General features: G+C 39.3%; 1 protein-coding gene and 1 non-coding gene across 2 annotated transcripts in view; one reads left to right on the plus strand and one right to left on the minus strand.

Annotated features, from left to right (window-relative positions):
- LOC126200963 (proteasome subunit alpha type-2) overlaps positions 1 to 3423 on the plus strand; it is a 38879-nt gene extending 35456 nt beyond the window's left edge. Inside the window, exons 5-6 of the mRNA XM_049936749.1 lie at positions 2545 to 2700; positions 3156 to 3423. Of these exons, the coding sequence (XP_049792706.1) occupies positions 2545 to 2700; positions 3156 to 3330 (331 nt within the window). The 3' untranslated portion in view covers positions 3331 to 3423. The remainder of the gene's footprint in view (positions 1 to 2544; positions 2701 to 3155) is intronic.
- A 10230-nt stretch (positions 3424 to 13653) lies between these two features.
- On the minus strand, positions 13654 to 13728 carry Trnal-caa (transfer RNA leucine (anticodon CAA)). Its single transcript has one exon. It is a non-coding gene; the product is annotated as a tRNA-Leu (tRNA).
- Between the last annotated feature and the right edge of the window lie 10411 nt (positions 13729 to 24139).

The raw sequence follows: 24139 nt of genomic DNA on the forward strand, positions 1-24139 counted from the left end.
GAGAGCGGAAGCTGTCATCAAGGCCAAGCATGGGCTAACACCATATTGAATTCCAGCATTACCAATGGAGGGTGCCACAAACATGCAAGTCATTTTCAGCCAAGCCAGGTGTCGGGATACCTTTGATCACATAGTGAATATGCACCAGTTTTCTAAATATGCTGCTTTGTTCTCAGATACATGCACTGGATCTCAATGAACACAGAAATCACTTCAGACCAAAAGACTTAGTTACATAGTGCAGCTAGATGTGAACTCCTACACACACAATAGATGTAAAATTATCTGTTTTTAGTAAATAACAAAATGATTCCACAAATTATATTCATAATGTGCTACAATATCTGGTTAACAGTAGTTATATATTTATTTTGTTTCTTGTCCCATCCCAGCATTTACTTTCTCAGTTTCTCCTTTGCTAATAAAATTTAAACCACGAACAACTGTCAGTCAATCTATCTTGTCAGTGTTATGTCATTCATGCTGCAAATTTCTTCTGAAAATCCTCTTCCCTTTTTCAGTGCCGCCTCGTCTGACATTAGAGGAGGGTTAGCAAAACAGTTGTCCCTGACAGTTCCAGCAGCATAAATGTTTTCTTGTTTCAGTGCTCGGAGAAGCTTGTATGAAGAAAAAGTATCAAAATTCTGTATTTCTCTTTTTACTCTCTGGGCCAACTGAAAAGCTGCTGTTGGTCCTTGTCCAAGTGCCTTCAGCGAAGATTCCTGAAATTCAGTTGTTTCCTGAAAAAGAACAAAATTATAAGCTTGTCCACTGTTACCACGTAACATGTACATGTGATACATCGTGGAGTTGCTTGCCCCGGCCCCTTGCTCCATTTCACAGAGAGAGATGCCTTGTAAAGGGGATCATTGCCTCATCAACTGCTAATTCTTTCTCCACAAGTAACTGCAGACATCTGTTATGAAGAGTAGTAGGGCCGAACTCTGTGTAACATGTCTTTATTGTCAGCTGGTATAGCCAAGTTGTTGTCAATGTTCAAATTTGGTCTGAGTTGGAATAATCTGCCTCTTGACGTGCTATCTAAGAATAATTCCAGTTTCATTGTCATGTCCCCGTACATTTAAACTCTGAGAAATTTTGGAGTTGTCATAATTATATGAAGCGGAAACAGTGTTGTGTGCTCAGCTAGTGCCATTTGATTGAAATTGCTAATCTTACCACTTTGTTTGCCGTATCAACCGTGGTGCTGGAGAGGTCATTGGGAGTGTACTTACTTCAATAAGCTGAAAGAGAAAGTAACTCCTGCTCTTCAGTATGTTGACTCCATTCAGAATATGAATCCACTATAGATATTGGACGATGGCGCCACTTGATGTCCTTTGTTTCTAATACAATGTATTTTGTATCATTAATTTCATTGTTGACAACTATATTACTTTCTTGAATATTGCTGGCGCTGTCACCAGTGACATTACACACATAACTTTCATCTCTGTTTACTTTATCAGCCCCCACTCTCAACTTTTTCTCTCAAAATACAGGAGGATTCTATACAAAACTGAATCTCCCTCTTACGATAAGTCAGAATCTGACATCTTCCCATTGATCAGCATGTCTAAAATGGCGCCTGCATCTTGCTTATTTGAAACACTGTTGCTTTGACTTGAGGAACAGAACTTAAAAATCAAAAGGTCACAAATAATTTTCTTAGTAGCAGTACTTTTCTGTATATAATATTATACAGTAGGCTTAACCACATTGTCGATAACTGCATCTTGAATACTATACTAATTTTTCTAATTGCAACTAATTATAAAAATGATTAGTAATAAAAACTGACATGTCTGTTATGAAATAATCCCAATCAAAACTCATAAAAATTGTTTAGATAAGAAAGTTAAAAAAAAGGTACTTCAAGTAAAGTAAGGACAAAGTTCTAGGTCGTATCATATACTGTGCGTGAGACCTCATGGTTACAATTGTGAACACTGAAAAATGTGATGTCTTTTTAAGTGCTTAAGTAATTAATTTTGAAATGTTTGTTATTGCAGTAAATAAACTTTTAAGTCAGTAAGTCCCAACAAAATAACAGTAACAAAATTCAACTATATAGAGGAATATAACTTACCAACCATTTCTGTATTCTGATGGTCACAAGCTTCTGCACAGTGCTACATTCAGTTGTGTGTGTGTGTGTGTGTGTGTGTGTGTGTGTGTGTTTGTTTGTTTTTAAATGCATGGTAGTAGGCAGCACTTCAACAGTGTGAAGACATTGAACATTCACAAGTGTGTGTGTGTGTGTGTGTGTGTGTAGGAAAAATACTTCTGTTGCAGCTGAGACACAGTAAAAATTAATGTACACAATTGCAGCCAATGAGTCTGAAACGATTAAGAATGGTACTGTGTGACAAGATGCCAAAGAGCTGATGATGCCCTTCTGCCACATAATTCTCACAAGCATATACCACAGTAATGGAGCCTTTGTCTGCAGGGAGGATGTTAGAGCTATTTATCTCCAGGTCACTCGTCTTGTCTTTGATGTCTGTTATATTTTGTATTCTTCATTCTATTTATATTTTTCAGTGGTGTTCGTCCTTTTGGTGTGTCACTTCTGATTTGTGGCTGGGATGAAAACCGTCCGTACCTCTTCCAGTGTGACCCCTCAGGAGCATATTTTGCTTGGAAAGCAACAGCAATGGGAAAGAATTTTATTAATGGGAAAACATTCCTTGAAAAAAGGTAAGCTTTTTACTAATGTAACAAAGAAATGCAATTCATAATGACTGCCATCATCTAAATGGGAACACAATTTGGCAAGTTTGCTCTTAAAAGCTAGAACTTTGCACTGTGAGTCACAACTCTTTGTAGCACATATGACAGACATGTATTTCACAGTCTGTAATTTTCATTATCGCTGTATTAAGAGATAGTTCCTATTTTACTTTTATCAGTACAGTTATGAAAGTTATGCTGGGCTACACATTGTATTCAGCAATTCATTCATTCGGCAGTATTTTCTCATTGGAGCAGTTATTTGGAAGATTAAGGTCACCACCTCTGTCACGTTATTTTCTATTCATTTAGTTTTATGTTGTAGGTTCTATAATCTTTTGCTCAATTGGTTTTCCACAATAGTATTTACTACTAAAATTTTCTAGAAAGAAGTAAACGTGAAAACATATTTTGTATTTTAGATACAGTGAAGACCTCGAACTTGATGATGCAGTCCACACCGCTATATTAACACTGAAGGAAGGATTTGAAGGACAGATGACAGCTGATAACATTGAAGTTGGAATTTGTGACGCTGAGGGATTTAGGCGGCTTGATCCATCAACTATTAAGGATTATCTTGCAAATATCCCATAATTTTATGGAACAATAAGTTGTTGAATGTGTTGTGTGAAAATGTTACGGTGGGATGTGCCCTGTTGTCATAATAAAACACTTTTATACAAGTGATTTTGTAGTCTTTGGATATGAACTCCTTGTTGTTTGTAGTATGTGCAACTATTACAATGTGATATGAATGCAAAGTGTGTTTATGGTAAGTATTTATAAATACAAATTATATATTAAAAATAATAATTTTCAGGAATTAGTAAGCCTTTCAGAACAGACCCTCTAGTTAGTTTATATTACTGCCTTTCGCTTCATAACAGCATTATGTGTTAAGAATTGTTTTGCTGGGAACATACCATTACTTCAAGAAAATGTGTTAACTAGAACAAATAAAGATGCACTGGTTGTATTAGGATGTTAGTGAGGGACATAATCTTCAGTGACACAATGAACTCCAGTTCAGTTGTAGTAGTTTTATAATGCACATGTGGAAATTTGTCTGCTTTCCATTATGTCTGCAAATCTCAATGTAAATTCTATTATGTTCCTTTGGAAAACCAGTGACTGATTTTGTGTCATGTATTTGTCCAGTGTTAGTTGGGATTCTGTTTGTAATGACCTTGCCGTTGATAAAATGTTAGACTGTAGTACTCTACCTTTTCTTTTAGCGTCAGTGGGCAAAGAGATTACAGAACCTGTTATATTACTGGGTATGAAAGAGGGTATTGCAAAATATTGAAATTTTGTAATTACTTGATAGGATCACTTAAAAACAATCTTTCCAGTGTATTGATTACCAGTGCATTCTGCAAATTATTGGAAAATGCAGTTAAGTTGAAGGTAGACAAAAATACTTCATGTACCATTTCCACCCTTCCCACTGTGTGTGTGTGTGTGTGTGTGTGTGTGTGTGTGTGTGTGTGTGTGTGTAAGAATGAAGTAGGATCTAAAAGTTGTCTAAAGTTGTCTGCAGTACACACACTTTCCAAGCTGTTAGCTCCAGTAAGTAAAACAACTGCAGTGATATGGCCATAAGAAGGTAGTGGTTCCCCACAGGACCTCAAGAGTGCTTTGGTAAAAATGTTCCAGAGAAGAGGTCAAGAGAAATCCCATTTGAACACTGGGGCAAGGTGATCATCAAGGAAGTCAGAGCTGAAAGCAACTGTTGTTAAATGTGTGAACAATAATGGTAGACGCTCAAAACGTTTTGGAAGAGGCTTGGCCAGAACTATATCTTGTTTGCTGGAGCAGGGAAACAGCATGGTGAATCTTACTAAGAAACTACAGTGTTGGAATGTCAAAGAGGACATTTATCACTCCTTGTGGGGTGTTCAGTAAGTGATGTGTGCCCCCTGGATTCAGCTAAATAGTGAGCATCTCAAATGTCTCATTATTGGGTACACGTGGTTTTGATGAATCCCTGGTTCAGAGGTGGAGACTGGAAATGTCACCAGTGCTTTGTAACGGTAACCTGTGGACAAGCTTCAGTGACCACAGTGTGATGATGTGGGTCACTTTAGTGGGATTGCCACTATATTGTCCTGATCCTATGGATGGGGCAAATTTCTGTTCATTGGCAAGGTATACTATGTGTGAATGGGTTAGAATACAATTGAGACAAAACAGTCATTAGGAACCTAAAGGGCACATTCTAGCCATCAGTTCAATTATACTTATGCATGTCACCACAGCTGTTAAAATACATCTATAGATTTTACTAATTCTCACACCAGCAATATGGTTCAGGTGGGTTGTTGTAATAATCACAACTAATGTTTCTGTAACCTACATGAGTAATTATAACAGTTACTAAGTAGCTGAATCCAATCCATTCGTAAGTGATTTCAACTGTAAAGAGATAGGAGGGACTACTGAAAAGCCTTAATAGACCTCCACCGCAGTTCTGCTATGTTGCAGAACCATAAACATCATGCAGAACAGCTGATGCTAGTTGTGTTGTAAGACATTTTTAACTACATCAAATTTTGTATCATATCTCACAAAGATGTCATGCATATTGGTAAATCCAAACGTAAGATGGAATGAGAGAATAAATATGTCATTGACCAAAAAAGTTAAGAGAATAAATGAGCTTTAGAAAACAATGAATTTGTAATCACTCAGTATGAGAATGGATCCTATGAATTTTCAAAAGCTTGGCACCTATTTTGGGAGTGATTAATCTCTTTATGGTCAAACTGGCATAAATTTTATTAGGATTCTTTTAATCAGTTAGATAATGTAAAATAATCTGATTTCCCCCAGTTACTAGTGTATGAAATTAATTTTGATGAAGCCTGTAGTTGTCAGTTGTTCCATTAACTATTACTGTTTAATCACTCTGTCTTAGAAACAAAATAAAATCATCGTTTTACAACTAATTTTTGACTATATGCATTGTTGCTGATAAAAGAAAGTATTGTTCTGTACTTGGAGAATTTTGAAGTAAACTGTGTAAGTAGCGAGTAGCATTTGAGACTTCCTGTGTAAGAAGCCTTTCAAAATCTTGTTTGTGTAATCACAGTTACATTTGTGAGAGTCTCTAGATCAAGATAAAACAATAACAACAAAAATTTGTGTGTGTTTATAGTACTTGAAAGTGACCACAACAACCCAGTAGCTTCAAGCATACCTGGGAAAAGAAAGCGTACTTAACAGTGAGAATTATTTCACGAAATCGTATATAATGTAAATAAAAACTGTGATTGGCAGGAGCAAATGTTTTTACACATAGAAATGTGAACCACTTATTTTATAGACTACACATTGGGAGCACCAATTAGTAATCGTACACCTGGAATACATGTTTTTTGTGAACTTCAAGAACATATTACTCTACAGATCTTACATGGTGATCTGCAGTGCAGATCGTGAAAAACCACATATTGGTAGGAAATGCAGACTAAAGAATAACTCTTTACTGACTTTCTCGTATTTATGGAAACTGATTTAAAGAAAAACTGGGACAATATAAGACAATTACTGTTATATAGTACATGTCTGAAAAGTAGGGTAGTGTGTGCAAAAAATTCGTATTTTCCATGTATGTCAGTCATTTAGATAATTCCTCTTTCAAGATTCAAGACTTAATTACTTTACAGCAGGTAAAAGAAAAGTCTGCCATTCAGTTTTCTACTTATGAGCTGCAAATATTGTGTGGTATCTGTTGTGTACAAGAAGCACCTTTCTTGCACAAGGTAGATCATCATTCAGGAATTGAAGAGCCTATATCCCTAATGAGATTTCCCAGCTCTTAGAGTATGAGATTTGCTTTTACAGAAATTTCAGCTCTTCTTTCTCTGAAATAAGTTTTATATTGTTTTCTTCTTTTTGCACCATTTAAGCTTTTGGAGTCATAATTGCTTCTTTCAAGAAGTAGTAGCATTTTCTCTCCAGTAAGCATAGTGAGTCTTCACTTCAAAAGTTTCTTAACATATTTCTTTTCCCACCAATTTCAACTGGTAGAAAATCTACAGAACTGGTTTTTTGAAACAGCAGCATATAAATCTCAACTAACATTGTTAAGCCCTTTACTGAACATTCATAGCCATGCATCTCATACTATTAGTATCGGCACCCTAGATAAGATACAAACTGAATTGTGCACTTTTGTTTGTTCTACATTGCTAGGTACCACCACCAAGTCGTACCTTGCATATGTCTTGTAGAGACTTAACACCCACCCATCAAATGACACCAAAGTATAACTTTGAGCCTACTGGTAGAGCATTGCATTCGTGTCATTCATCTCTGGTTCACACACTTGCATGTTATTTATTTTACGAATGTGGCACTGATGATTGGTTCTTTTGTCAATATTTACAGAAAATAAAACTATTTGAAATTATCGTGGCTAAAATACACTGCACGATTTAAAAAAAAAATTACGCACTCAGAAGACATAGTCCGATGACATAATTACACATACACACCATTGGAGAGTTTGTAAATTATTGAGTAGCAATTCTCACTGACAAACAGAACGGCTATCAGGTGCAGCTGTCTTGTTCATATTTAGTATGTAAGGGGTATGAACAGAATCAGATGTTGAATGAAAATTGTATGCTTGTGTGAGACACTGTTATCAACACCAGACAGTTTGAAAAAGGTTTTATTTGTCTGGCTGGTTGAATTGTACCATATCCATATTTGTGGTGAACTGGGATGGAACAGTGGCCCACTGTTTAACACTAAGGGCAGGCATTCTTACCAAGGCTTCAGTCGACTACGCCTGACCACTGCAACGGAGAATTGCTGTATTGTGTACCAACACTTCCATAAACCCTTCACATCTGTGACTGCCATCTGGGAAGAAGTAATGGACATCCTGCAACATTCTATATCATCCTGCACCGTTGGTCAGAGACTAGCAGCAGCCAAACCAGAGACTTACCCATTCCATATGTAGGGTGCTTCTTATTTTTGCAACACAAATAGCTGCATTTGGATTGGTGTCATGGACAGGAAGTGTGGACAGCTGATGAATGCCGTCACATTGTGTTCAGCGATGAATTGTGGTTCTGCAGTTCCATGGATGACCACCATTAGTGAGAGTGCCAGCAAGCTGTGGAGAGGTCACATTCTTCCAAAATTGTGCAGAGGCATAGCAGTATTACATATGGCATCATGGTGTGGAGAGCCATCAGATATGATTTCTGATCACAGCTGGCACTAGTGATGGAACTCTGTGACAGCACAACTATATGTTAGGGGCTTCTTTTGTTGTGTGTTACTTCTCAAGTGTCAATCTTGGTGCCATTTTTCAAAAGGCAGTGCTCATCAGCACATGGCACATGCATCTATGATCTGTCTGTGTGATGCTGAGGTACTCGCTCAGCCAGCAAGATAACCAGATCTGTCCCTGATACAACTTGTAGGGCCAGCTTGGATGTCAGCTCCGTCCCACAGCCTGTATCCAGGATATTGGCAGTTGTGGCCGAAATTGATGCTGCCCAGAATACTGCAACTTTGACAACTTCTCAACTCAACAGTGTGTGCAGCCAGGTCAGAAAGGGCACAATGTCATACTGGTAAGTGGGCTAATATGCCAAGTTCATAAACTTACGTGATATTGTAATCACTGAAATAACAACACCCTCTGCGTGAGAAGTTTCATTTAATTCCCTGCTCGCCTCCCAGGTGCTTTCTTTTTTTCAAGGCAATGTATACAGATACAATTTGTTATAAAATAGTATTGATTAAGCAAGTTGTATCAAGCATGCTCAGTTACATGGAGGTTCTGCCCGAGTCTACTTGTACATCTCTAGCTTTTCGCAGAAATTTCATAGAATTCAGTAAGCAACCATCTAATAAAGCTTGGTTTTCTCTATGTTAATGTAGATGTAGCTTTAGCTGAAAAATGTGGTATAACATTTAAGACATTTATATCTATACAACAGGTACTTTATTCACTCTAATCTTTCAGTGTGATTAGTTTTGAAATTTATAATCTTGTTTTAAAGTGTACACCTCTGCATATTCACCTTAGCCAAGAGAGTATATAGAACACTCCCTGATAGATCTGTTTCAAGGAAACCTCCATCAGAAACCTGTACAAATATAAAGTTTGCAACTGAAAAGAATGAATATTTACATAAAGCTATCATCCATAGAAATTGTCACATCAAGTAGGTACATAAAGAGGCAATGGAGCAGAAAACAAGTGTCAAACTGAGTTCATTACATTAAGCTGACTTTTAGAAACATTTTGTCATTGCATTTATGGATTTTAATCAGGCCAATATGCAATGTTGGCTCCTGTTATTGCTTTGTGGCATTTGAATGCATAAATTATTAGGATTATCAAATAATGTGATATCAACTGAATTATAATTTGATTTATTATGAATGAAGGAAGGTTCCTTGTAAAATAACAGAAAATGAAACTTCCTGTCAGATTAAAACTGTGTGTCGGACCGAGACTCGAACTCGGGACCTTTGCCTGTTGTGGGCAAGTGCTCTACCAACTGAGCTACCCAAGCACGACTCACGACCTGTCCTCACAGCTTCAGTTCTGCCAGTACCTCATCTCCTACCTTCCAAACTTCACAGAAGCTTTTCTGCGAGCCTTGCAGAACAGCACTCCTGGAAGAAAGGATATTGCGGAGACATGGCTTAGCCACAGGCTGGGGGATGTTTCCAATAGTGCACAACTGGAGCACAAAATGATGCAGTTCTAACTTTCTATTTGATGGTTAATTGCAAGTATATTGAATTGATATTTTATGGGAACAACAGACATTTTTATAAATAAGCTTCATGAAACATAGTTTAGCAAGAATGCTAATTATTATTCAGAAAAAGTTTTTACAATGATCTGAACATTCAGGTTGGAGAAAGTGCAGAACAGTTACTGGAAGAAAAAAAGGGAATGGGCATTTAGAAGACAAATGGATTAATGTTATTAACATAATCGTTGGTTGCACAATATTGAGTCTTTGTCTCACAGTGGCTTATCTTTATTCGATTTCATAAACAGTGTTACATATTGTATTTGTATTTGATGGAGGTACAGTACATTCCGATAGGTATTGTGTGCCATTCAAAACGTATGAAGGGGCTTCAAAAAGTAACTTAGTAGTGTAGTCCCATACTAAGACCATTCCGCAACAAGCGATGCTGTGCCAGAATGTTGTGGGTTTCCTGCAGACAGAGTCATGTTGCGGTATGGATAATGCCTGCATTATGGTGCGTAAGTGAAACTGTGCAACAATTGGAAACATACTCCGTTGTCGAAGTATGTGGCTCAGTATGGTTCGTGTGGGCAAAACAGCTAAATTGTGCACAGATTCAGTGCAAAGTTGTGGCAGTATATCAACCGAATGCGATGTCCTGTCCAGCTACACTGAAATGGTGCTAGTAATTTGACCAAAGCCATACAGACATGGGTGATGCTGATCGGAAAGGAAGACCATCAACATCGACCACAGACGATAGTCGCTAGTCAGTTGAGGAACTGATTTTATGCAAAAGCAGATTTTTTCCAAGAATTCGTATGTTCTCACAGCAGTTCTGGACTCACATTCAGAAGAATGATGGTTCAAATATGTGTCCTACCATCTAGATTTAGGTTTTCTGTGACCTTCCTAAATCACTCTGGGCAAATGCCATAATGGTTCCTTTGAAATGGCACAGCCGATTTCATTCCCCATTCTTGAATCATTCTGAACTTTTGTTCTGTCTCTAATGACCTCAGTGTCATCCATCCTTCCTTCCTTCCTTCCTTCCTTCCTTCCTTCAGAATGTTTCTGGAAGGGCACTGTGCTCAAGGAGCCTATTTCTATCATCAAGGAGCCGAGTAATTGGTAGAAGGTTTTGACAGTTGTTTACAGAGACTTGATGGATATGTTGAAAAATAGTGTCATGCATGTGTGTCACTTTGAAGTGTAGTGCAGCATTCAGTAATGTACTTGGCCTGCCATAACAATATACTTAATTTTTGAAAATGCCTTGTAACATCTCTGGTGGAGGACAAAGCCACAGCCTTGTTATTTTATTGTACCACACAATGTTGCTCACGGTACTTATAAAGAATTCATCTTCAATTGTGAAAGTAAACAGATCAAAGTTAGTTTGCTTTCTCACACAGTGTTGGTGTTCAGGACAAAGTTTTGTATTCTAACAAAAGTTACTCGACTGTACGAACGGAGCTGCAGTTCCAATTAGTCCATCGTCAAAACACAAATTACTCAGCTCCTCTTGTCTTCGTGTCATGTAAGTATATATACAGTTTTCCAATATAGACCCTTCAAAATTCCAGAATCTGCTACTTGGCTACATAAATCTGCATTTGTAATGTGACCTCTGCCTACTTGACTATTTACAACAAGCAGACAAATTCGTATGAAAGTTTCTCTGAGTGTAATTTTGGCTGGCTGTTTCCTGTATCATTAACATATGTCTGAGAAATAGTTTTCTTTTATGACAGGATGATGTATTTTATCTCGTGATTGCTACTGTCATTTCAACATATTGCAAGCGAAACATTTAATTAATTCGAGACTCATTTGTTGACCGATAATTTTTTAATGGCACTAATTAAACTCATTTTTTAATCCAAACAGTCAACTAGCCATATTGTTGGAAAATTTGAAGAGCAAAATCTGTTGAAGATATCCAAAAAGTCTCCCTGCCCTCCAGTAACTATCGGTAACTTTCCTTCTTAGTAAAGAGAAAGGGCAAAAGATGGAACAAAATATGACTGATAAAATGGAACCTAACTGAGTGTGGTACTCCTAGAGGAACTGAAACCCATGGCACAGGTAAGATAACTGTGCATCTGTTTAAGGAAACTCATTTTGAACTTGCTAAGCCCTCTGTGGCACAGAGTTAATGCCTTCCATGGCAAGGACAACCTCAGAAGGGATGTGAGAAAAGTTAATTTCACTGCTGCCCCTTGGTTGCATGTCTTCGAACATCTGCTGTTGAAATTTTATGTGCCACATGAGTTCCACCTTATGTAATGTAAGGCAGCAGTATGCCCCCTATATCGGACACCACAAGGGAGCACTGGACTAAAATATTCTAACAGATTTCATAGTGCTACTCACCCAACCAACTGGGAGGCTTTTTAACATACACACCAAATGCTAAGAGGCTCAAAATATACTTTCCCGGGAGATTGAGCTGACGAGAACTTGAAGTTCTCTCAGTATCTATGAATCCTTAACACTGGTAACAACATCCACTTCATTACTACTTAGTGATCATTAGTCACATACATCCCATTCTGCTCGGCAGTCTTTAAAGATTCTGCTTGGAAGTTACCTGTGATCTTTATTCCAGTAACCACTTCGCAGATCGGCTCTATATACCAAACAGCATAGTCCTCAAAAGGAAGTTGCTCGGATGGAACAAACTAAGAACAACAGATTGGAAGCTGTACAGCCAGTTAGTTTTATTTCACCAGTAAGACAGACTGCAAGATTAAGGGAATGACATTTCAAGCATGATGTATTATGCAGCTGATTACTCCATCTCAAAGTGATTAGCCCATCTTAAGGGGGTAGTACTCTGAAAATTTCAAAACATCAATTTCAATGTTTTCCACGATACCCACCTTACTGCATTGTTCATCCTATGTTTGCCGGAAACTGTTCTCGAGTTACAAAGTGATTTGTGGAAAAGTGTTGCTGAAACATTCACGGGAGTGGGGGGGGGGGGGGGGGGGGGGAATAGTTGACATACAATTTCAGTGACAGCCTAACAGACATTACGGAAAGTATGAAAGTGTTTGAACTTGAGATCAAAACAGTCTGTCTCTATTAAACTTCTGCCTCTATTAAACTTCCACATGAAAGCAGACGAAAAGCCTATTCAGTGAGCAGAGCAGCAGATCACAGAAGCTACCATAGAGGGCAGCAGGAATGCCACGGTCACAAAGAAGTCAGAGGAGAAATTCCTTTTGGATCTGGAAGGATTGCTGCATGGTCCAGCACTTGCTGACTATAAACTGCAAATAAAATTTGATCCAAAGCTATAAACGCATTTTTCAAATTGACAGGGAACCTAACTAGAAAATGGTACATATGATTTTGATTGGAATTTGATTCTGCACTGAATTTTGTGCAGCATACCTAGCCATCTTGTGATATATTCAAAAGTCTATTTTCAGTGCACCGTTTGTCTCGATTTTGTGGGCGAAGAGACTGACATTCATTCCAAAACATCATCATTTTCTTATAACTTAATCGTTCTCGGTTATCCTCTGTCTGGTGATGGGAAATATATTGAAAATGAATTATGCAAAATAATTTTTTATAGGTCCGATATGAGGCTTCAGAAACTCCCACAACGGCCAGTGTTCTGAGTGCAAGGGGTCCTTCCACCTGGTGCAGCAATTACAAGGAGCATCTGATGTAGACCCAAAACTGATTTCTTAAATACAAAAATATAAGGAATAAAACTGTGTCATCATATGTAGCATTAATTTTTATTTTACTTGGAAAAAAATCCTGAAAATCACCTATTTTTCATGTATTCGAAGAGTGCTACCCTATTAAGAGGTTAACTCTGTTCTTGGAGTGGTGAGTACTGCTCTTGCAATCCAGGTCTGACTCATGCACCTGTGACATTTTAAACTTCAACCAAAGAAAACCTACCTGTGTTTTGGTCTGTGGATTTCTAGCAAATATAGTAGGCCTCCAGTAACAGCTGTTCTACATTAGGGGCGTGTATTAATAACAGCTGGAGACACCATCTAGACAATTTAGAACATTTTCCAAACACTACTGTGTGACCATGGACAAGGTAGGGTTGAATTTCAGTTCAACAAACAATTAGCACTAAAATTGCCTCACTTACAGGTGGGGGATAGGGCCAACATTGAAACTTCCTGGCAGATTAAAACTGTGTGCCGGACCGAGACTCGAACTCGGGACCTTTGCCTTTTGCGGGCAAGTGCTCTACCAACTGAGCTACCCAACCATGTCTCATGCCCCGTCCTCACAGCTTTACTTCTGCCAGTACTTCGTCTCCTACCTTTCAAATTTCAGGGCCAACATTGTTTGAGGCATGAGGTGCTGCACTCGGCCGTGAACATATCAGTGCAGTATGTTGCGGCAGCTTACAAATGAAACAGTTTTTGATAAAATGTTTCAGTTAGGAGAACTTTCCAACTTAGAGAGATAATTTTGACCCCCTTTGTGATCTAGGAAAGAATTAAGTGTGTGCAAGTAGTTACAGAAGTATTTCCTTAACAATCTGTGTAGGAGGAGCAAATGGTCAGCTGATACCTGTGCCTATCCTGGAAAAAAAGTAACTCCTTATCCGCTCACATTTCTGGTTCAGAAGGTATTGGTCTTCTGTAAACCTAACCTTACTAGTGGCAGGTGTCCAACAGTGAATGTTTTTCCATACTGGAAAAGTGTATGACTTCTTTAAACCACAACATACAAATTTTTAGATACTGTATTGTCCAGCAGAGTACCCTCTTCACTGTCAGAGTGAATACTATAACAGCCAAGCTAGAGAGACCATTGTAGTGCTGCTTATTTATAGACCATTTTACATTTATTACTCCTGTCCTGCAACAATGATGGATGTAGCTGAGACATTGAAGGATACAATCAAATAGTCAAGTTTTAAGGTTTATACATTGCGAATCGCCTAAAACTTGCACCACAATTATTGCAGATATGGAAAGTGCTATTGAAGCGTGGTTTCCACAGGATTGATTGGTGATTTGTGGCTTGTATTGCTAGCCATGAAACAGATTGTAACAATACTTCAAAAGTGATTCTAATGTGAGTTGTTTGTTGTTGTTGTGGTCTTCAGTTCTGAGACTGGTTCGATGCAGCTTACCATGCTAATCTATCCTGTGCAAGCCTCTTCATCTCCCAGTACCTACTGCAGCCTAAATCCTTCTGAATCTGCTTAGTGTATACATCTCTTGGTCTCCCTCTACGATTTTTACCCTCCACTCTGCCCTCCAATACTAAATTGGTGAACCCTTGATGACTCAGAACATGTCCTTCCAACCGATCCCTTTTTCTAGTCAAGTTGTGCCACAAACTCATCTTCTCCCCAATTCTATTCAGTATCTCCTCAATAGTTATGTGATCTACCTATCTAATCTTCAGCATTCTTCTGTAGCACCACATTTCAAAAGCTTCTATTCTCTTCTTGTCTAAACTATTTATCGTCCATGTTTCACTTCCATACATGGCTACACTCCATACAAATATTTTCAAAAACGACTTCCTGACACTTAAATCAATACTCGATGTTAACAAATTTCTCTTCTTCAGAAACGCTTTCCTTGCCATTGCCTGTCCACATTTTATATCTTCTCTACTTCGAACATCATCAGTTATTTTGCTCCCCAAATAGCAAAACTCCTTTACTACTTTAAGTGTCTCATTTCCTAATCTAATTCCCTCAGCATCACCCGACTTAATTCGACTACATTCCATTATCCTCATTTTGCTTTTGTTGATGTTCATCTTATATCCTCCTTTCAAGACTGTCCATTCCGTTCAACTGCTCTTCCTAGTCCTTTGCTGTCTCTGATAGAATTACAATGTCATCGGCGAACCTCAAAGTTTTTATTTCTTCTCCATGGATTTTAATACCTACTCCGAAATTTTCTTTTGTTTCCTTTACTGCTTGCTCAATATACAGATTGAATAGCATCATGGAGAGGCTACAACGCTGTCTCACTCCCTTCCCAACCACTGCTTCCTTTTCATGCCCCTCGGCTCTTATAACTGCCATCTGGTTTCTGTACAAATTGTTAATAGCCTTTTGCTCCCTGTATTTTGCCCCTGCCACCTTCAGAATTTGAAAGAGAGTATTCCAGTCAACATTGTCAAAAGCTTTCTGTAAGTCTAAAAATGCTAGAAACATAGGTTTGCCTTTCCTCAATCTAGCTTCTAAGATAAGTCGTGGGGTCAGTATTGCCTCACGTGTTTGAACATTTGTACGGAATCCAAACAAATCTTCCCCGAGGTCTGTTTCTACCAGTTTTTCCATTCGTCTGTAAATAATTCGCGTTAGTATTTTGCAGCTGTGACTTATTAAACTGATAGTTTGGTAATTTTCACATCTGTCAACACCTGCTTTCTTTGGGATTGGAATTATTATATTCCTCTTGAAGTCTGAGGGAATTTCACCTGTCTCATACATCTTGCTCACCAGATGGTAGAGTTTTGTCTGGACTGGCCCACCCAAGGCTGTCAGTAGTTCTAATGGAATGTTGTCTACTCCTGGGACCTTGTTTCGACTTGGGTCTTTCAGTGCTCTGTCAAACTCTTCTCGCAGTATCATATCTCCCATTTCATCTTCATCTACCTCCTCTTCCATTTCCATAATATTGTCCTCAAGAACATCGCCCATGTATAGACCCACTATATACTCCTTCCACATTTCTGCTTTCCCTTCTTTGCTTAGAACTGTGTTTCCATCTGAGCTCTTGATATTCATGCAAGTGGTTCTCTTTTCTCCAAAGGTCTCTTTAATTTTCCTGTAGGCAGTATCTATCTTACCCCTAGTGAGATAAGCCTCTACATCCTTACATTTGTCCTCTAACCATCCCTGCTTAGCCATTTTGCACTTCCTGTCGATCTCATTTTTGAGACATTTGTATTCCTGTTCGCCTGCTTCACTGCATTTTTGTATTTTCTCCTTTCATCAATCAAATTCAGTATCTGTTCTGTTACCCAAGGATTTCTACTAGCCCTCGTCTTTTTACCTACTTGATCCACTGCTGCCTTCACTATTTCATTCCTCAAAGCTACCCTTTCTTCTACTGCATTTCTTTCCCCATTCCTGTCAATTGTCCCCTTATGCTCTCCCTGAAACTCTGTACAATCTCTGGTTCTTTCAGTTTATCCAGGTCCCATCTCCTTAAATGCCCACCTTTTTGCAGTTTCTTCAGTTTTAATCTACAGTTCATAACCAATAGATTGTGGTCAGAGCCCACATCTGCCCCTGGAAATGTCTTACAATTTAAAATCTGGTTTCTAAATCTGAAACCTTTTAGTATCTCCAGGGTTCTTCCATGTATACAACCTTCTTTCATGATTCTTGAACCAAGTGTTAGCTATGATTAAGTTATGCTCTGTACAAAATTCTACCAGACGGCTTCCTCTTTCATTTCTTAGCCCCAATCCATATTCACCTACTACGTTTCCTTCTCTTCCTTTTCCTACTGTCGAATTTCAGTCATCCATCACTATTAAATTTTCATCTCCCTTCACTACCTGAATAATTTCTTTTATCTCATCATACATTTAATCAACTTATTCATCATCTGCAGAGCTAGTTGGCATATAAACTTGTACTACTGTAGTACGCGTGGGCTTCGTGTCTATCTTAGCCACATAATGCGTTAACTATGCTGTTAGTAGTAGCTTACCCACACTCCTATATTTTTATTCATTATTAAACCTACTCCTGCATTACCCCTATTTGATTTTGTATTTATAACCCTGTATTCACCTGACCAAAAGTCTTGTTCATCCTGCCACCGAACTTCACTAATTCCCGATTATATCTAACTTTAACCTATCCATTTCCCTTTTTAAATTTTCTAACCTACCTACCCGATTAAGGGACCTGACATTCCATGCTCCGATCCGTAGAATGCCAGTTTTCTTTCTCCTAATAATGATTTCCTAATGAGTAGTCCCCACTTGGGGATCCGAATGAGGGACTATTTTACCTCCGGAATATTTTACCCTAGAGGACGCCATCATCATTTAATCATACAGTAAAGCTGCATGCCCTCGGGAAAAATTACGGCTGTAGTTTCCCCTTGCTTTCAGCCGTTCGCAGTACCAAAACAGCAAGGCCGTTTTGGTTAGTGTTGCAGGGCCAGATCAGACAATCATCCAGACTGTTGCCACTGCAACTACTGAAAAGGCTGCTGCCCCTCTTCAGGAACCACACGTTTGTCTGGCCTCTCAACAGATACCCCTCCATTGTAGTTGCACCTACGGTACGGCTATCTGTATTGTTGAGGCACGCAAGTCTCCCCACCAACAGCAAGGTCCACGGTTCATGGGGGAGGGGTGAGTTGTTTATGATATATATTTTCTAAAGTTCCCACTCTTCTACAGCACCAGTGGTAGCAAACAATAAAGAACAATACGAGTACACACACTAGTTGTGCGGATTCTGACAAGTAACGAGACAACTGCCCACCACAGGTTGTGTTTAAAATGACCACCGTCAGCGACAGTACCCGCTTCCAGTGTGGTATGGAGCAACTGCTGTACATGTACTAGCATTTCAACAGAGATGTCCAAGCAGACTGCAGTAATACATCATTGCATATAATTGTGTGCTGTTGGAATGTCCTCGTAGTCAGTGTCTTTCAGCTTTCCCCACAGAAAAAAGTCTGCAGTTTCTAATCTGGGGAACAGGCTAGCCAAGGTACAGGTCCTCTCTGTTCAATCCAACAATTTGTGAGGACATAATTTAGTACTTCATGCAGTATTGGCTTGGACAGCCATCGTATTGGTACAACAGGTTGCCCCTAGTGTGCTGAGGATCCATCCATGATAGATGGTCTGTTAAGAGGCTGCGGTACTTGAGAGCATTCAGTGTCCCGTCTAAGAAACATCCTATGGGCTGATGGTTCACTGTCCAATACCACATGTTTACAATCCATGGACAGTAACATTCCACTTGATGAAGCCAACGGGGATTGTCAGTAGACCAGTAGTTCATGTTTTGGTGCTGGCCATAATTGGTAAATGTCACTCTATCACTAAACAAGATACAAGATACATCTGGACTATTCTGTCTTAATACCCACGTACAGAAGTTAGCACAATTCCCATAATCATTTCCAAACAGCTCATGATGGAGAGAGATGTGATACTGATGTAGCCTATGTCAATTTAGAATGCTTAGGACAATTGTCCCCCCATGAACCATAGACCTTGCCATTGGTGGGGAGCCTTGCATGCCTCAGCGATACAGATAGCCATACCGTAGGTGCAACCACAACGGAGGGGTATCTGTTGAGAGGCCAGACAAACGTGTGGTTCCTGAAGAGGGGCAGCAGCCTTTTCAGTAGTTGCAGGGGCAACAGTCTGGACGATTGACTGATCTAGCCTTGTAACGTTAACCAAAACGGCCTTGCTGTGCTGGTACTGCGAACGGCTGAAAGCAAGGGGAAACTACAACCATAATTTTTCCCGAGGGCATCCAGCTTTACTGTATGATTAAATGATGTTGGCGTCCTCCTGGGTAAAATATTCTGGAGGTAAAATAGTTCCCCATTTGGATCTCCGGGCAGGGACTACTCAGGAGGATGTCGTTATCAGGAGAAAGAAAACGGGCGTTTCACGGATCGGAACATGGAATGTCAGATCCCTTAATCGGGCAGGTAGGTTAGAAAATTTAAAAAGGGAAATGGATGGGTTAAAGTTAGGGGTAATGCAGGAGTAGGTTTAACAATGAATAAAAAAAATAGGAGTCCAGGAAAGCTACTACAAACAGCATAGTTAACACATTATTGTGGCCAAGATAGACATGAAGCCCACACCTACTACAGTAGTACAAGTTTATTTACCAACTAGCTCTGCAGATGACGAAGAAATTGAAGAAATGTATGATGAGATAAAAGAAATTATTCAGCTAGTGAAGGGAGACGAAAATTTAATAGTCATGGGTGACTGGAATTCGATAGTAGGAAAAGGAAGAGAAGGAAACATAGTAGGTGAATATGGATTGGGGGGAAGAAACAAAAGAGGAAGCCGTCTGGTAGAATTTTGCCAGAGCGTAACTTAATCATAGCTAACACTTGGTTCAAGAATCATAAAAGCGGGTTGTATAAATGGAAGAAGCCTGGAGACACTGACAGGTTTCAGATAGATTATATAATGGTAAGACAGAGATTTAGGAACTAGGTTTTTAATTGTAAGACATTTCCAGGGGCCGATGTGGGCTTCGGCCACAATCAATTTGTTATGAACTGTAGATTAAAACTGAAGAAACTGTAAAAAGGTGGCATTTAAGGAGATGGGACCTGGATAAACTGAAAGAACCAGAGGTTGTACAGAGTTTCAGGGAGAGCCTTAGGAACGATTGACAGGAATGGGGGAAAAGAAATACAGTAGAAGAAGAATGGGTAGCTTTGAGGAATGCAGTAGTGAAGGCAGCAGAGGATCAAGTAGGTAAAAAGATGAGGGCTAGTAGAAATCCGTGGGTGACAGAAGAGATACTGAATTTGATTGATGAAAGGAGAAAATATAAAAATGCAGTAAATGAAGGAGACAAAAAGGAATACAAATGTCTCAAAAATGAGATCGACAGGAAGTGCAAAATGGCTAAGCAGGGATGGGTAGAGGACAAATGTAAGGATGTAGAGGCTTATCTCACTATGGGTAAGATAGATACTGCCTACAGGAAAATTAAAGAGACCTTTGGAGAAAAGAGAACCACTTGTATGAGTATCAAGAGCTCAGATGGAAACACAGTTCTAAGCAAAGAAGGGAAAGCAGAAAGGTGGAAGGAGTATATAGTGGGTCTATACAGGGGCGATGTTCTTGAGGACAATATTATGGAAATGGAAGAGGAGGTAGATGAAGATGAAATGGGAGATACGATACTGCGTGAAGAGTTTGACAAAGCACTGAAAGACCTGAGTCGAAACAGGGCCCCGGGAGTAGACAACATTCCATTAGAACTACTGACAGCCTTGGAAGAGCCAGTCCTGACAAAACTCTACCATCAGGTGAGCAAAATGTATGAGACAGGTGAAATACCCTCAGACTTAAAGAAGAATATAATAATTCCAATCCAAAGGAAAGCAGGTGTTGACAGATGTGAAAATTACCGAACTGTCAGTTTAAGAAGCCACGGCCGCAAAATACTAACGCGAATTATTTACAGACGAATGGAAAATCTGGTAGAAGCAGACGTTGGGGAAGATCAGTTTGGATTCCGTAGAAATATTGGAACACGTGAGGCAATACCGACCCTACGACTTATCTTAGAAGCTAGATTAAGAAAAGGCAAACCTACATTTCTAGAATTTGTAGACTTAGACAAAGCTTTCAATAATGTTGACTGGAATACTCTCTTTCAAATTCTGAAGATGGCAGGGGTAAAATACAGGGAGCGAAAGGCTATTTACAATTTGTACAGAAACCAGATGGCAGTTATAAGAGTTGAGGGGCATGAAAGGGAAGCAGTGGTTGGGAAAGGAGTGAGACAGGGTTGTAGCCTCTCCCCGATGTTATTCAATCTGTATATTGAGCAAGCAGTAAAGGAAACAAAAGAAAAATTCGGAGTAGGTATTAAAATTCATGGAGAAGATGTAAAAACTTTGAGGTTCGCCGATGACATTGTAATTCTGTCAGAGACAGCAAAGGACTTGGAAGAGCAGTTGAACGGAATGGACAGTGTCTTGAAAGGAGGACATAAGATGAACATCAACAAAAGCAAAACGAGGATAATGGAAGTGTGTCGAGTTAACTCGGGTGATGCTGAATGAATTAGATTAGGAAATGAGACACTTAAAGTAGTAAAGGAGTTTTGCTTTTTGGGGAGCAAAATAACTGATGATGATCGAAGTAGAGAGGATACATAATGTAGACTGGCAATGGCAAGGAAAGCGTTTCTGAAGAAGAGAAATTTGTTAACATCGAGTATAGATTTAAGTGTCAGGAAGTCGTTTTTGAAAGTATTTGTTTGGAGTGTAGCCATGTATGGAAGTGAAACATGGACGATAAATAGTTTGGACAAGAAGATAGTAGAAGCTTTCGAAATGTGGTGCTACAGAAGAATGCTGAAGATTGGATGGGTAGATCACATAACTAATGAGCAAATACTGAATAGGATTGGGGAAAAGAGGAGTTTGAGGCACAACTTTACTAGAAGAAAGGAATGGTCAGTAGGACATGTTCTGAGGCATCAAGGGATCACCAATTTAGTATTGGAGGGCAGAGTGGAGGGTAAAAATCGTAGAGGGAGACCAAGAGATGAATACCCTAAGCAGATTCACAGTTACATAGGCTGCAGTATGTACTGGGAGATGAAGCAGCTTGCACAGGATAGAGTAGTCTCGGGACTGAAGACCACAACAGGACAGTTGTTTGACTCATGCCTCTTCATCACGCGTTTGCGTGGGAGCTCATGTGCGGATCAGCTGCAACAGCGGCAGGAACATTTTTCCCCTCTCCTGTCACCACTTCTTTCCTTCTGTTACACTGTCTAAGTGTTACACTTCCAGTTCCACATAACTGGTTGAAGAGGCTGGTAAAAAATGCAGAGTTGTCTACATTCGTTGAGACATCTTGCCACATACATTCAAGGATGAAGTGCATTCTTCCTACACCCTCCATACACCATGATCCTGATGGCTTTTTCTGCATTGGTAAATCCCCTCGTCCACTCATGAACTACGGCTTAGACTGTCACATAATAACTGAAAAGCAAGTCACAGTGCACTCAAGGAACACACAAACAGACTGTAAGCAAACATAAAAACATTGAATGTAGCATCTATGCAGGTTGAGTGGCACAAGTGAATATCAGTGGGGAAACTTTTCAAAATACGATATCTCATAAATGACTCGTAGTAGTATCCTGCAAGAAACACCACTGAAATTCTAATTTACTATACTTTTATTTTGTTAATCTCAATAAGCATTGTTACATTTAAAAATTGTATATTTGCACAAAAATACACTTTCTAAGTATTATTACACTCCATTTATTGGCTAACAATATAAGCCACTGACTACCAATCAATCTGTTCTGTAAAAACCACACATCAGTAGCCCTTTCCATTTCTGCAATATTTCCAGTGCAAGTTTTAGGTGAATCACACTGTATAGAGGGTCACTGTGTTTGACCTTAATTGCAAATGTGGACGCTATTTTAAATTTAAATACTCAGATGTGATTCCAAGCTGTCACTGTTATATCTAAGTAGCTTAATCACTAGGTGAAACAATGTAAACTCCAGGTAAGAATGTTAACAATGTAGGATAAGACAGATTGCTACTTACCCCAAAGAAGATACGTCAAGTTGCAGACAGCCACAATTAAGACACTCACATATAGCTTTCGGCCACAGCATTCATCAATAAACACACACACACACACACACACACACACACACACACTCTCTCTCTCTCTCTCTCTCTCTCTCTCTCTCTCTCTTTCTCTTTACTCACCACCCCAGCATCTTGGGCATTCTAGCCCAGGATGCTGGAGTTGGTTGTGTGTGTCCCTCTTTTCTAATGACAAAGGCTGTGGCCAAAAGTTATATGTGAGTGTCTTTTAATTTTGCCTGTCTGTAACATGATGTGTCTTCTTTATGATAAGTAGCAATCTGTCTTCTCCTACATTGTCAGGAGCTAGGTCACCTTTTCAAGTACATTTTGTGGCGAAAAAGGGTAGGAAAGGAGGTGTTACTCTTCTTGATACCAGAGTATGGAGGAATTCATGAAACTGAATTAGATGAGCCAGCCAAGGGAGCACAAACTGAGGTTCTTTGTTTCAGTGTGTTGTCATCTTTTGAAGTCAAAGATCTCAGGAATCGGACAGGGAAAATGTGCTCCACTCTGGCTCTACTTGAATATTGGAGCACTTTCTCCAGCTGCCAGAGGCAGTAAGAATCTGCAAGGTATAAGTCTTTGCCACCAACCAGCATGTGTCGTGTTGACTTGGATACGTAGTGCCATCACGCTGCAGCATACTAGGCTGCTCTTGGCTCTGTGTCTTTCGTCTTGTGGCTCACTGTAAGAAGATTGAAAGACAAGGCATCAAAGTTCATCATGCCAGAACATTGAGCACATCCAACCACTGTTTGCCTTGGTATGTGATCAGTATTCATTAACCATTGGCAATGAACAAAGAAATTTGGAGTTGAACAAAGCACAACTAGCAGCAATTGGTGTAGCACATATACCAGTCTGTGTCGAGGTTCAACCTACTAACAATTTGGATACTGAAAAGGCCCTAATTATGTCAGAGGTGCAGGAGGAACTACACACCTGAATATATTTTTCACTTATTATCTTGTCAAATTTTTAAATGACAATAATGACAATGTACAGTGTGGTCAGATAGGGTCTGAAAAGCTTGAAGGGTGTTGCTGGGTAGGTTGTGCTGAGAAATAATTCTTAAGAAAAACAAATACAATATGTGAGCTGTTCTCAAGTTAATTAGCATTGAAGTTCGCCAGTCAGACCAATGTGCGCACAAACTGAAGTGGCCTGCCGGATAAAATTAATGTCAGTTTTTCTCATAGTTTAGGTGTACGAGACGGCTCAGCCTTTGGTTTGGGTTCGATCCTTACTACCGTCCCATGTCTGATATTATCATTGCTCGCTTGTTCAGTTTTAGGAAACCAAATCAAGAACACGTTGGCAACA

Source organism: Schistocerca nitens, chromosome 1 (genome assembly GCF_023898315.1).
Source record: "Schistocerca nitens isolate TAMUIC-IGC-003100 chromosome 1, iqSchNite1.1, whole genome shotgun sequence".
Classification (NCBI taxonomy): domain Eukaryota; kingdom Metazoa; phylum Arthropoda; class Insecta; order Orthoptera; family Acrididae; genus Schistocerca; species Schistocerca nitens.